At 39.7% G+C, this 15337-nt stretch overlaps 1 protein-coding gene across 1 annotated transcript in view; it reads left to right on the top strand.

The window, feature by feature from the left end:
* Positions 1-15337, top strand: part of CNTNAP2 (contactin associated protein 2) — a 1659707-nt gene that overhangs the window by 1081604 nt on the left and 562766 nt on the right. The window contains exon 11 of the mRNA XM_075921713.2: positions 5261-5367. Coding sequence (XP_075777828.2) covers positions 5261-5367 — 107 coding nt within the window. The remainder of the gene's footprint in view (positions 1-5260; positions 5368-15337) is intronic.

Raw genomic sequence — 15337 nt, 5'->3', positions numbered from 1 at the left:
CCTCAAGTTGAATTTTCTATTCAGTGAAATGTTTTGGTAGAGGTTTTTGTTTGTATTATTAGAGGTTAAATATTGTTAATGTTTATGTTAGAGAAGACAAGATCAAAGAAGTAAGCCTAGTACTTGAAGCAGAAAAGGGTGAAATGTGAAGTGGTCCTTTGTGGGAATTCTACTATCTGGGACTAGTCCCTAAGAAGCTTTATCTGGAACAAGGATTAACTTTATCTTTACACAGAAAGTTCCATTCTGCCCAAGAAGATATATTGTGTGTGACCCTCATCCAGGAGCCTTACCCAGTCTGCTAGCTATATGGGGATGCAAACATTCAGATCTTTGAAGATAAGACTGAGACCTTGAATTAGAACTGATGATTCTTGAATGGTTCCTATGAAATATGAGTGAGCTAGTTATGCTAAACAGTCTGTTCCATCTTGTATTTAGCTGTGACATTGTGTAAATTTCCCAGACCTGAAGTAAAGCTCTGTGTAAGCTCAAAGGCTTGTGTCTCTCACCAACAGAAGCTGGTCCAATAAAAGAAATGACTTCACCCAACCAAGTGTAAATAACACAGTCACACAATTAAAATAAAAATATACCATAGAAAGAAAGTGAGATATACCATAAAAGGAAAGGCCCAAAATATGTGCTATCGTGTGATAGGTGACGAACCGCAAAATTGAGTAAGTGACAAATACAAGAAACTGTAACATGGCAGGAACTTTACTTACATGAAAGTTGACAAGAGTCTGTGAAGAAATAGACATGGCCAGTGCTAAATAAAAGTAGACAAAATAGAAAATAGATAAAAATGTTCATGTGAAAATTTGCAGAAAAGTCCAAGATGGTTTCAGTAAGGAGGGTAATACTGAACTTTGCCCTGAAAACAATGGACAGTCAATAGTTTTATTTAAAAATGGAGAGATTATGGCCATATTTCTTTGACCTGGCATCAGGAGAGCTGGGAAATGAGAGGCCAAAGAGAATGAAAGAGTCAAGACAAAAGCAGAAGACATGGATGAGAATTTTAGTACATTGGAGCCAAAATGGGGGTGTATGTTTGGTGTGTTGTAGAGGTGCTGACTGAAAGATTATAACAGGAGTGGGCAATATTTTTTTGTCGGGGACCATGTCAGAGCTTTTTGAAGTGGCCCAGAACCACACCAGAAGGGGTGGGGCCTCAGCAGAAGGGGTGGGGCCAGGATACCTCCCTGCTTCTCTACTCCCAGGGCAGGGCGGAGGAAACTTTGCATGCTCCCCCTGCTCCCAGGCCAATTGGAACTTGAAGGCGGGGGAGTGGCAGAGGCCCTTTTGCCCACCTCTGGATTAGAAGATATTGGAGATGTGAGGGAGCCATAAGGTGAAGTATGATGGAGGTCTATATCACAAAAAAGAAATTAAAGCACGAAATTGTGTAAGGATGCAATTCAAGTGCAAATAGAGCATAAATGCTTACACTTTCTGCAACAATGTAAGTGTCAGGTTATGGATTCTATCTGGTCACGCCTTGTGGTTGGATTGGCTGTAGACTCAGGACAAGAGTGAGGGCAATGTGAAACTGGTATCTGGGGACAGGCTATTGGACAGAATTGAGGTCAGAGTCTATAAACAAACCACAAATTAGGATTGTAGCTATAGTTGGGCTCCAGACCAAAAGTTGAAGCGAGGGGTGGGGTCATGAGGAAGGGATGGAGTGCTAGAGCATGATTACAAGAGGGCATAACAGACAAAGCTGAAGTGGGATGGAACAGAGCTGGGCAGGAAGGCTAGGGACTTTGTAACACTGCGGGATTGTTCCTAACTAACCTACAGCTTTTGTAGGTTCAATGAACACATGTGTCTGGCAGTCATCTGACCTGGGCTCTGTTGCAGAATACCTAAGGGGTAAGTCGCTGGGGCTCCGATTATATGATGAGAAAGTGCAGATAAGCTGCAGCTCCATGCCTGAGTGATGAGTCACTGGAGATTGTCTGGGAGCAGTGTGTCATGGCACTTATTGAGAATCTTGCCCCTCTCATCTAAAGGTCCCTCCCCCAAACTAAGGGGAGGCGTTTCATAACCCACGTCTGAAGCAAATATGGGGGACAATTAATAAAAACACAGAGACAAGAGTAACAGTCACAGTGTCAAAAGCAGGACTCCAGTGGCAGCAGACACCAAGCAGAGAACTCCAGATAGTTCCCACTGCTCTTCCAAGGGAGCCAGCAGAGACAGCCCTGGTCTGGCTGTGGTTTTCCATCACAATAAGTATTTATCTTGGTGTCTTCACCAAATGATATTTAAGTTGTTAGATTCAGGCTACTTAAAATTCCCTATAGTTTGATTCACTTTCCACATTGAATTGTATCAACTTAATATTTAGTAAAGTAAAAATATTAATATTTCAGATGAAGTTGGCTTAAGCTAGCTTCCCTACAAAATTATCAATAGGGAGTTGTGATTTGTTGGACAGATTTGACTTAAAACTTTCAACCAATGATGTAAATAAATTAAATAAAAATGTGCTCAGGCAGAAGGTGATGGTGTCGATAAATATGCATATTAGTTTTCATATTTACTTAAATTAAGATGATATATTTGTTAGGCTTCCAATAAAACATTAGCTTTACCACTCATACTGCTATAAAAATAAGTTATATAGAAATAAAATGCAAAATTGGATATTGGCAATAGTATTTAAATTTCATGTAAATATCTGTACAAATTAATGTAATTTGTTTTATTTTTATTTGGGGGGCAATAGAAAATTATCTTTTAAAGCAAATATATTTTCATGTAGAAACAAGGACGGAAATACATCCAAAGTGACACATATAGAAGCTTTAGAGAAGAAGGAAATTTATCAAATATATTGCAAGATATGCATTTAGGGTTTCAATGTTTATGAAATCACAGTGTGGTTATGAAAATAAAAGCTGAGTGTAGCTGACAGGATTTAAAAACAAAGAGAAAATTACATTCAGAATTAAGGACTTGTCTAGATGTACAGAACTGTGGGACAAATTTATGTAAATGGGACTACTTTGAAAGTATCATCAAAACACCAGCCATCCATAGATTTATAGAAAAATTGAAATTTTCCATATAATTGGAAATTTGCTGTTATATATAACAGATCCCTAAAGAATATTTTACCCTAATATTAAAGGTATAAAACTGTTTTCGTTTTCATTCAAATAATTCTTTAAGCATGTTTCTTTTCTCTTTAAATTCTCTAACAGAATTCAGTGGCACACTCATTCATTGTAGGATAATAAAGAATGTAGATAGATGGTATAGTACAAAACATCTTTTACTTTGTGTATATAAAAACAAGTTCTGAAGAAGGAGGTAAACTGCACTATGTCCAAGTGTGTAATGTGTTTCTCTCATAAAAATTATTCTGGATACATATGCAACATCCCTACAAAATGAAAGTGATGCATGCAATAATAGTTTCCAAAATTAGTAATTCCAAACCTGTTAGATAGACCTTTATTATGTATTAAGGTGTATTGTGGGTATTAACAAAGAGGCTAGTGTAAGCTGTCACAGGGATGCTATGAATTTCAAAAGTATCCTGGTGATAACTATAATTTAATTTGCACTATGTCTCCATAAAATATTTTCATTTGTTTTGGTTGGTAGGAGGTCTCTTTATCGTCTCTTACTGTAAAAATGCAGAAGTGCAGCTTACAAATATTATTTGGACAAATTCCACATGAAAGAAAAATTCCTTTAACCCTTGATCAGAAAATAGAGTCTATCCTGAGACTGGCTGAAAAGAAATTTAATAAAGGGAAAAAATGGTTCTTTGAAATGAGATTTCAAAGCATACTCCAAGAACAGAAAAGTAATAGTTTCAAAAAGCAAAAGTATTATGATAATTCCTATTTAAATGAATCTTTGATAGGAAAGAAATGGGTCAAACTCAAATCTTTGAAATTGCATTTTATGACTTTCAAATAATAAATGTATGTTCTGATATAATTTCCCATATATTCATTCATTTCCATTCCACCTTTTCTTTTTCTTTTGCTCAACAACTCTCCAGCAATAATTTAGCTAGAGTTGGAGAGTAGGTGGAGTAAAGGTAAATTATGCTTGCCGCAAGTGAATTAAAGCTTGTTAAAGCTTGTATTCCAAAGTTCAAAGCACCTGGTTTGTTTTAATAATGCAAAGTTAGTAGCCTGCCTGCAGACAGCAATCCCAGGCTCCAGGGCAGAACAACCAATGGGTCTCCAAACAGACTCGTAAGTCCTGCCCAAGTGGATACAATCTGCCTGATATTTGGGCAATGTTGCACCTGTGTTGGCTGATGCTCAGCGAGCTGCCAGGTGCGTTGCTGGACATGCTCTTCTGGCATGACAAGGCTTCCACATGCCCAGTCAGTGAGGCTGCCAACTTTCTAGTGGTGCAAACCCAAAACCTGTCCCTGCCTTGCTTCTTCCCTGAAAGCCATGCCCTGTTGTGCTCTTTCTCCAAGGCCCCTTCCTCTGCTCACTCCATCCCCCCCCCTCACTCACTCACTGAGCCCTTTTCAATTGCCAGGCCCCATTTGCCCTTCTCTCCACTCCTGTTGGCAGGCCTGGACCCTCACTGCTGGCAACAGCTCCTAGGTGGGGAGAAGGGCAGGGAGTGTCTGTGTGCTGCTGCCAGCAGGCATTGCCCCCTACAGCTTCCGTCGGCTTCACTTCCCAGTCAATGAGAGCTGCAGAGCTGACATTTGGAGTGGAGGCAGTGCACGGAGGCCCCCTTTCCGTAGGGATGGCTAGCCACTCTTTTAAACATTGCTTCCCCTTGTTAGCTGGCCTGCTTAGTAACTTGCATCTCAGCCAGTATGCAAGCTGCCTCCATCTTATCCCATATTGGTCAAGACAAAGATGAATAGAATCTCTCTGCTCTTCTCTTCTAACTTTCAGTGCCTTGTGGGATTTGAATCCATGGTCATGGCCTCTTCTGCAAAACAGAACAGAAAGATCCATGATTTGTGATGTTTTTCTTGGCCTGGTACTAGTCATACATGACTTTAAAAACTTATGCATCCCACCATTGTCGCCTTTTTCCACTGTTTGTTTGAAAAGATACTATAGCAGGGCTGCGATATATCATCTTTTTTGTGTTGGCACAACTTGTTATGAATTCTGCTAATCTCCCTAAAATAATAAGGATCATTATGAACGTAAAACAAACTGGCATTGATATGATGTATTACCTGGGAAACTCAAAACTTGGCCATTCATAAATCTTGTAGTTGAATTGTTTTTTCTCCTTGTCCTGACAGATGTGTGCCCAATCACTGTGAACATGGTGGCAAATGCACCCAAACGTGGGACAGCTTTAAATGTACTTGTGAGGGGACTGGATACAGTGGTGCCACCTGCCACAACTGTAAGTGACACTGTGATTTGCTTCAATGCTGTAATATAGTATGGAAGGCATGTACAATACTGATTTCTTTTGGTTGAGATGTGAAGTCCAAGTCAGAGTCATTTGTGCTTATTAAAGAGCTTATAGAATTTTTTGTGAGAGAAGGGATGCTGACACTTGTGTCTGGCTAACATTCCATTTTGACTACAGTATTTTAGTGAATATACCCTGCACCCTAATATACCCCGTAGTTTTTCCAAATTGAGTAAAAAAAATCTTGTATACCCCGCGCATGAGTATAACCCGCAGGGTATACAAGACTTTTCTGTGCTGGGGGTATATTCATTAATTTATGGTGCCAGGGGGGTTCCTGCAGGCACTCACCACCCCGCTTCCTGCACAGCTACCAGCCTCCAGCCTCCAGGCAAGAGAGCACTCATCCCCTTGGTTTCTGCAGCTGCACAGGAACCAGGGGGATGAGTGCTCCTCTGCCCAGAGGCTGGAGACTGTGCAGGAACTCACCAGGTGAGTTTAACAAATTTTGTATACCCCGCACCCGAGTATACACCACGGGGGGGAAGAGGGGGTACGGGATTTGTAAAAACGCATATAACCTGCAGGTTATATGCATGAAAATACGGTACTTAAAATTCTACTCTGGCTTCTCAAATGGATGCAAAAAGTCTTCAATTATCATCCTAAACCCCTGCACAGGTGTTGCTGAGAACTCTTAAATGGTGGCAATATTTGATCACTAAAGCCCAGTCGGTATACACTGAAAAATTAGATGAGCATAGCTGTTTCACTCAGGGGTGTGAAAATCCACATCTCTGAGACATATAGCTATGCCACTCTATCCCCCAGCATAGGCAGCACTAGGTTGACAAAAGAATTATTTCATATACTTAGCTGCTGTCTTTCGGAGAGATGGATTATGTACAGGGATGGGAGAAGTTCTTCTGTCAATGGAGTAAGTGTCTATACTGAAGCACTACAGTGGCACTACTGCTATAACATTTTAAGTGTAAATGTAGCCTGGTACTGGAACATATATATGTGAAAACTGATTTGTTCACCATTCTGAAATTCAACATATTACTTCAGTAATAACAGTACTTGTTGTGGTAAATAGACAACAGTATTTGTTGTGGTAAGTACTGCAGGCAACACTATTAGTGCCTACTGCATACAAGCCATATTGATTGTAGTCATATTATAGCTGCATCCTCTATTGATATACTGGGAGTGAAAAAAAAAGAATTCCTTGTATCTTCTACAGCAGGTCTGGGCAAAATACGGCCCATGGGCCAGATCCAGCCCACCAAGCCACCAGATTTGGCTCGCGCAGGCAGCGTGGAGCTCCAGGCAGGCTCTCCAGCTTGCCTCGCAGCTCCGTGGCAGAAACGTGCCACCATGCAGAAACGTGGCCATGCAGAAATGTGGCTGTAGGGCTCCATTTCTATTTTTAAACTGGAGGGGAGGGGGGAAATTTTAGGAGCTGCCCCGCCCACAGCACATTCCCGTTGGCCAGTTTCTGGCAGAAACCAGACAATGGGAGCTGCTTGTTGGAATAACAGACAGTTAAGAAGAATCACACCCCTTCTCCTAGGTTCAGTTATTCATGAAGCACATGGCCAGGCAGGCAGGCTGGGAAACATTTTAAGCTCGACAGGCAGACAGGCTAGTTTGGCAAGTAAGTCTATTGGCGACAGCCTCCTTCTGGCACCACAGCCCTTTCTTGCCCCAACTATCTTCCCCTCCCTCCAACATACCCAAACCCTCTGTACCCCTCTTATACTCATACCTGCTCCCAGATCTGGAACCCCAATCTCCTGCCCCAGATCACAATCCCCTCCTACCCTAGTTCACATCCCAAACCCCTGCACTCCAGTTTCCTAGGTCATAACTGCCTGCTTCATCCCAACTCCTTCCCAGACTCCAGTCTCCCTCCTGCACACCAGTCCCTTACCCCAAATGCCCTTCTGTATCCAACCTCCATCCCAGACCCCACATCTCCATTAATATCATGGAGGACTACGGCCCTCGACCATTTTCCACAATCTTGGAGTGGCCCCCCTCAAAAAATTATTGCCCACACCTGTTCTACAGCCTCTGATTTGCAAATGTAGGACAAGCCATTGAGTGTATTTCTTCTTGTCTTTCTAACATACATTCAATGGGCCTTTTCATTTTTAAAACATGTTAGCTGTAAGATAAAGAAGACTTATCCATGTACTGTTTTCTTCCATAGACTTGCCTATATAACACCACCTTAATATTAAGAGAAAATGGTTACCTTAGTTTCACTACCAAAGCTACAAACAAAATAATTCCAAAGAGGTGAAAAATCCAATTATCAATTCAATTCTGAGTTTTAATTTTGGTTTACACTTTAATGACACATTCTAGAATGATACAAAATATTTACCAAGAAATTTGAAAATTTGTTTTGTAGCCTTTCTGCCAGCTGGAGCCAGCAGCAGCAGCCAGGATCAGGTTTGATATCTATGGGTTCCTCTCCCCTCCCCTTCCATGCACATGCGCGCGCATGTGCGCGCACACACACACACACACACACACGGGAAAGTCACACACTGTCCTTGGGCATTTCTGAGAAGCAATTCTTCCCCACTCACAAGCACAGTGACTTAAAATGTGTAAGTAGGGAAAAGTTTAGATCATCCATCAGGGTTTATTCTTTTTATTCTAATTAACCGGTATTGGTTTATCTTTGTGTCCTGGAAGGTCTGTCTGTCTGTGTGTATCTGCATGCCTCTGACTGAAGGGTCAGCTACCAGAGACTACAGCTTGCTTTTTCTTTTCTTTTTCAAGCTCTTTTGGGGAAAAAGAGCTTGGCGCACCCCTGAGGTTGGTTTCAAGTGTTCACCCCTTTTTGTTTGTTTGTTTATTTTTGTTTGTTTGTTTCAGGGATCAAAATACTTGATAGTGGTGTCAGCCAATGGTCAGGGCAGTGCGTGTGTGTGTGTTATACACCCAAGTCTTCAACTGCTGGGACACAAGGTCCTGTCACAGCGGGCGGCCTAGAGAAGGCTGACAGGTGCCCCGAGAAGTTTTACATCTGTGTCTTTGACCACTAGGACTGGGGTCCCTTCATGGTGGGCAGCCAACAGGCCGACAGACGCCCCGGAGTTTACAGGGAGAGCTTATTACACCTCAGACTTTGACTGCTAGGATACATGATACCTTCACAGCGGGCAGCCTAGGGAAGGCTGAGAGGTGCCCCTACGGATCTGTCCTCTGGAAGCGACACGATCCAAATGGTCAGCTCTGCCTGGATCTGTCCCTTATGACCAGCTGGAGTTCTTTTAAATTGTGCTTGGTTCTGTTACAGCAACTGAAGGAGTTAGGTTAAAGCTTAAACAGTTACAGGTTTATTAAAAAAAAAAAAACCCTTATAAATCATATGGTTACAGTGGCTATTGCTCTATTTCTTAACTGCTAGCAAATATAGATCTTAAAAATGGTTACAAAGAAAATAAAGATAGAAAATAGAAATAATGGTACCAAGTAACAGCTTAATCTTTAAAGAGCTCTAAGTCTATGTGTACATTTAAGACAAAGGACACATACAGGTACAATTTTTACCCCCTTCTGTGCCTATCAACTCCAGCGTATCAGGCTAGGGCCTGTCCCTCAATTCCTAGGAAAGACGAATACGAGGTGGGTGTCCCCGTGGAAACTCGGGAGGCCAATCACCTAACCCGACCAGCAGATAGATGGTAGATTGATGCTCAGAGTGAGTGTGCTGCTGGACCCATCTTTATACCCATAGGGGCCCGTATCCTCTTTCTTATCTAAGATGCCAAATTGTGTTGGTCCGTCTTTGTGACGCCAGGTCTTACAAGGGAGTTTCAACTTAATTTATACTTGTAAGAGAGATAACTAAATTGTGAGTACTGGACATTCTTTATTGGGCAAGAGATTCCTCCCCCCCCCCCGGATGAGTGTGTGTTCATATCAATGTGGATTTTAGTCAAGGGCACTTCTCGGCAGCTTCTTGGTCAGTGATTGGCATATCTCTGTTTACATCCATCCAGGGTCACAGCAGCCAGCATATCCAGGCCTTCTGTCAAAGCTTCAAAGACTATGCTGATTTTACTGCTCTGTTTATGCCCTGTGTGCTTCAGGCATCTAAGAGGGGCAAGCAAAAATGGATGTTGCAAAAGGGTGTGTGGGGGGAGGGAGGGTTCCTGTCTGGCTACAAGTGGCAGCAAGTTCCCTAAAATCTGGGTATTAGGATTTTGAGGAGAAGTTTTTGTAAACAGTGCCTGTAGAGGCAAGGTTTGGGAGCACTCTTGCGGGCCCCAGCTTCTGCATTCATAGTGCCAGAGTGGGGAACAGCCTTGCCAATACCAGTTAATTAAAATAAAAATAAAACTCTTTTATTATCAAAACAAAACTACTGTTGCAAGCATAGTAAATTGGCTAGGTGGTATATAGCCACAATTTGATATATATTCAGGGAAAGTCCCTGGTCTGTAATCCTTAGTTACAAAAGAGAAAAACAATGAGCCAGCTCAGACGTGATTTCCAAACCCTCAAACAAGGGAAACAATAAACCCTGATGGACTAGCTAAACTTTTCTCTACTTACACATTTTAAGAAGTCTGTTCTTGGAGAGAGAAGCGTCTCCCATCTGTCTCAATACCTGAGTGAAACTTATCTGATCTGAAAACAAGGATGAGAGAGAGAAAAACCACTCTTTTCCAGTTTGAAATTCCTACCTTTATTATTACTGGCTGTCCCCCCAGCTGACACCTTTGCTAGGTACCTGAGTTATCCCCTTAGTAACCAGGTGCTGGTCAGCACTCCTTATGATCATGACAAAGATGAACTGTAAACTTTTCATTAATGTGATATTCTCCCAGTCAAGTACAGGTTGTGAAGTGGGATTCACAGAGTTGTCATCCATAGTCCAGGCCAGGGAACAAAATGAGTGCTGGAAAACTGATGAGGGTCTAAAATGTACCATATCTTGTGTTCCCTCTAGCTGCAGGGCAGTACAACATCACAGTTGATTAATCAGCCCCACCCAGTCAGAGGCTAAAGGCTCTGTGCATGGAGCTGACTGACTGGGCAGGGCTGATTAATCACCTGTGAAGCTGTGCCTCCATTCAGCTTAGGGAACACTGACCATATCCATAGGTTGAATGATATATTTGATCCTACCAAGTCCCAATATAGTGTAGGCTGGGCTTGACATGAGTAATTAGATGTGTGTGAGGCTTTATTTCTTAAGCCTGGTTTAGGGTAGTAATGGATACTGGTTTGGGGATGGTAATGGATCTGCATTCTGGAATCAGAATGTAGTAGCTAAGATCAGAGGGAACACTCAAGCGACCATTTCAAAATTGTACGACAACAATGGATAAGGTATGTTTGGAATATAAAGACAGAGTAAATTATACATGGACAATGAATGGATAGAGCAGGATGTACTGGGCTGATTTCTAAGCAGTAACCAAGCCAATCTCAAAATATGTAACACAATTAGGGCTGTCAAGCAATTAAAAATCTTAATTGTGATTAAGCACACAATAAAAAATTCTGATTAACCACATGATTAATTGTGCTGTTAAATAGTAGAATGTGATATGTATTTTTTATATTTTCTGCATTTTCAGTGTACAGTATCCACTTTATATTTATTTTTATTACAAATATTTGCACTTAAAAACGGTATCTTTCAATTCCCCCATTGTACATACTATAGTGCAATCTCTTTACCATGAAAGTTGAACTTACAAATGTGGAAGTATGTATAAAAAAATAACTACATTCAAAAATAGCGTAATGCTTTCGAGCCTATAAATCCACTCTGTCCTCCTTCTTGCTTTCAAACTGGCTTCATTATAATTTGTGGGAAATAATGCTGCCTGCTGTTTGTTTACAATGTTACCTGAAAGTAGGAACAGACATGGCACTTTTGCAGCCGGTATTGCAAGCTTCTTACATACCAGATGTTCTAAAGATTCATATGTTCCTTCATACTTCAACCACTCTTCCAGGGAACATGCTTCCATGCTGATGACTGGGTCTTCTCCCTAATGATCCAAAGTAGTGTTGACCAACTCATGTTAATTTTCATCATCTGAGTCAGATGTTACCACCATAAAGTTATTTTTTTTCCTGGTGGTTCAAAATTCTGTAGTTTCCATATCAGAATGTTGCCATTTTAAGCTCCGTACCTTGACAGGCTCCAATTTTGGAAGACACTAAAGATTCTTAACCTTGAGTCGAGTGTTATAGATATTTTTAGAAATTCCACATAGGTTCCTTCTTTGCATTTTGTCAAATCTGCAGGGAAAGTGTCCTTAAAAAAAACCAAAAAAAACCCCCCATGTTCTGGGTCACTATCTGAGACTGCTGTAATAATAAATATGTGGCAGAACGTATGTAGAACAGAGCAGGAGCCAGACAATTCTCCCCCAAGGAGGTCAGTTGCAAATTTAATTAATGAATACTTCATTTTTAATTAGCCTTATCAGCATGGAAACTTGTCCTCTGGACTGGTGGCCAAAGCATGAAAGGGCATATGAATATTTAGCATATTCGGCATGCAAATACCTTGAAATACTGGCTATAAAAGTGTCATATGAATGCTTGTTCTCATTGTCAGGTGACATTGTGAATAAGAAGTCGGCAGCATAAATGTAAACAAATTTGTTTGTCTTAGTGATTTGCTGAACAGGAAGTAGAACTGAGTGGACATTTAAGTTTCACTTTCATGTTAAAGAGATTGCACTACAGTACTTGCATCAGGTGAATTAGAAAATACTATTTCTTTTTATCATTTTACAATGCAAATGTTTGTAATAAAAATAAAAGTCCTTCGAAACAAAGAAAAAATAATTTGGCACATACATTTGTTGAGACTTTAACTCTTGAATTTTCATGTTTTCTTTTTCCTAGTTTAACACCACCAATTTGAAAATAATTTCTTTTCTTTTTTTCTTTGCATGTGTATGGGCAGATAAGATATTCAGTTCATTGGGATAAGTGCAGAGAGGGAGGCTTAGTTAATTAAGTATGTTTTCACTGTCCAGTGAGTCTTTGAAAACAAGCATAAACTACTTCTCCTCCTTGAGTTCCATTAAGATAGAATAAGGAACGGAGGGAGAAAGCCATTTTTCCTGAAGTCTCATACATTAAAAAGAAAGAAAAATCTCAGTAGCTGTGTACCATTTCTTTTAATAGCATTGTCATCTGAGTTCTGTAAATAAAATAGTACAATAAGGAAAAGAAAAGATGTTACTAGAGTGGTGTATTTAAAGGGCAATTTAGAGTGCATTGTCAGTCTTTCAGATTCAAGCAGGATAAAATATATGGGATTACAGAAGGACAGGACATTTGGAGGCAAACAACACCAACATTTCAGGCTAATCTTTTTCTTCATATATTGCTTTAGAAAGGGTTTTTTTTAAAAGGATCTAATTTCAGTTTTACGATGGAATGTTTTACAATGATTATTGCTGTACTTTTAAATTACTCTTTTCTCTTTAGAGAAAAGTTTCTTTCATAGGTGAACTTTAGTTCATGTAATGTGAGCTTTGGCTTAGTAGAGGTGATCATGTAGTCCTAGGTCTTCTGTTGAGCAAACCTCGATTGTCTGCAGTGTGTGGTGGGAAATTAGCACAGTTCTGTAGTTTTGATCTGAAAACAGGAAATCTCTGGACTTTTGGCCGGATTTCATATTGAATGTTTAGGTTCTTTTGAAGTGGAAACACAAAGCCCAAATTCAAAGGATAAATTTGCTTTTCAGAATAGAAAAGACACTGTAAAAGTAGCATCATGGTGATCAATATTTGTCTCCACTCAGTGATTTCCACAGCAAATGAGTTCCGTTTGCAAGTGAAATGTTTATTCTAATTGCTCTTTTTTGGCATTTCAGTATCTGCCAAATTCTGCCCTTAGTTACAGATGTGCAACCTTGTTTCCTTCAGAGATTTTATGCAAAACTGATAAATTATACATTTTGCTAATCATCCATAAGAAGGAATAGAATCCAACTCGCATTCTCCAAACTGTGTTGGCAATACAGAACTAACAGAAGAAGCAAAAACATAAATATTTTCGACAGTATGGAAATAGCAGATGTGCATGCATACACAGTTTGGGTTGACTGAGTAAGGTATACCATTCTTTTTTCATCCGAGTAGAACTTAATTTGAAGTTTTAGATTTTTTCAAAACAACTATTGAAACATTAGTAGTTTTCTTTCATTAGCTGTGATACAGTGGATTAATGGCGGCTGGAATGTAACCCCAAACTTTTGATTCCTTGGTTTTCTCTCTTTAAGGCGCGCAGTCAACAAGTACTTTTGCCCTACATTTTGGAATGTGAATAAATTTAAAAAGGGAAGAAAGTACTCTTAAAATGTTGAGTCTGTTTAGGAGCCTGGTGGTTTTTTTTTAAAGTCCTTGTTCACTCCTCCCTAAATCGAAATATTCTGATCATTTTACTAATGGATTTTAACAGCATTGAGAAGCAAACTTAAAAAACAAAATTTGAATCAAACCTTCTGTGTCACTTCATCATGTTATTTGTATGGGCAATGGCATAATGTTGATACTTGATTAAGCTGATTGCCAAATTCAGTCATCAGGAAAACAAATTTAATCTTCACAGACTATAATTTTCATGCTGGGACTATTTAAGCTCCAGCAGGCTTGTTATTGATTAGTTCACAACAACTGTGTTTCCCAGGATTTGGTAATGGAAGAATTCATTGAAACTATTGAAATCCTGAGCTTCTTATAATTAAAACATGACAAGAGAGACTTGGCATTACTTGTTCACATCATGAAAGGGTTATGTTTTTTCATACATAAATAGCAGCCATGTTTTTGTTTTAAATGACTTTTATTTTAGACAGGAATCAGCTTAATTTGCCTCTTTTGTAAAGGCAACAGCAACTGAGAACAAAATGGCTGCTGCCTTTCCACACAGGCATGCTTGTTAGAAATTGTAAAGTGTGGTACTGAGAATGTAAAAGCATTACAATTTCACAAATTGTTTGGCCACACAACATATTTTTTAAACCAACTCTCAAAACTATTTCCTTCAGACAGTATCTTAAACTAAAAGTGAAATTTGCATGAAGAGCAAGAAAAATTTTTACAATTGCTTATTTTCAAGAAGATGAGTAATAGAGCATGTTGCAAGTTAGTTTACCAATTCCATGTAATTTGAGTTGAAATAGATACAGTCAGACAGTCCAGCAGCATTAAGGCTATTTCTTATGAATTTAGGGTGAATATGGAGACATACGTACTTTAATCATCATTATGGCAATTGGGAAACACAGGAACAGGGGCAACAGCATTTTAAGATAATTTTCACCATGTAGTCAGACTGTTGAATACCATACACTATGAAAACAAGGAAAACAATCTATGTCAGCATTACAAGGGGGAAGTGTGGAATGTTATTAGGAAAATAAAGGAAAAAAGCCTCCACCACAAACTTCATTCAAGTGGCATTCTCCTGGCTAGATTTAGAATTAAAACAAAAATCTGAGCATTAAAGTGTTTTAATGAGTTTCTCAGATATTTAACTCTCAACTCACTGCAGAGTGGGCAGAATAATTTGGTGGTTAATATTTACAAGCGCGTTAAGCTAGAATGGTCTTGTCTGTGTTCAGAAGAGGGCTAGTGTTTGTCAACAGGGGTTTTACATCAATGGGAACTGTTTGTGGATTGAGAGCACTACAGGGCTCTAAACATTAAAAGCTGTATGGTGCTCTCAATGTCTTTACATTAAACTAATTTTAAAATAGATCTTCCACATGAAACAAAGAAAAAAAGAGTCTTGAAGAAGACTCACTGAGAACTAGGAAGGAGTGTTTCTCCCATCCCTCATCCACATTAGGAAAAGGGATTGCCTGCTCATCTTGCCCCACGGGAAACTCATTTTACAAAGAAGTGAGGAAGGAAATGGCCTATACTGTTTGACTTCCCAAAAGAAGATG

The sequence above is a fragment of the Pelodiscus sinensis genome, chromosome 2, assembly GCF_052426305.1.
Source record: "Pelodiscus sinensis isolate ZL-2025 chromosome 2, ASM5242630v1, whole genome shotgun sequence".
NCBI lineage: Eukaryota > Metazoa > Chordata > Testudines > Trionychidae > Pelodiscus > Pelodiscus sinensis.
The sequence above is the reverse complement of the archived record's forward strand: the minus strand, read 5'-3'. Positions and strand labels throughout refer to the sequence as shown.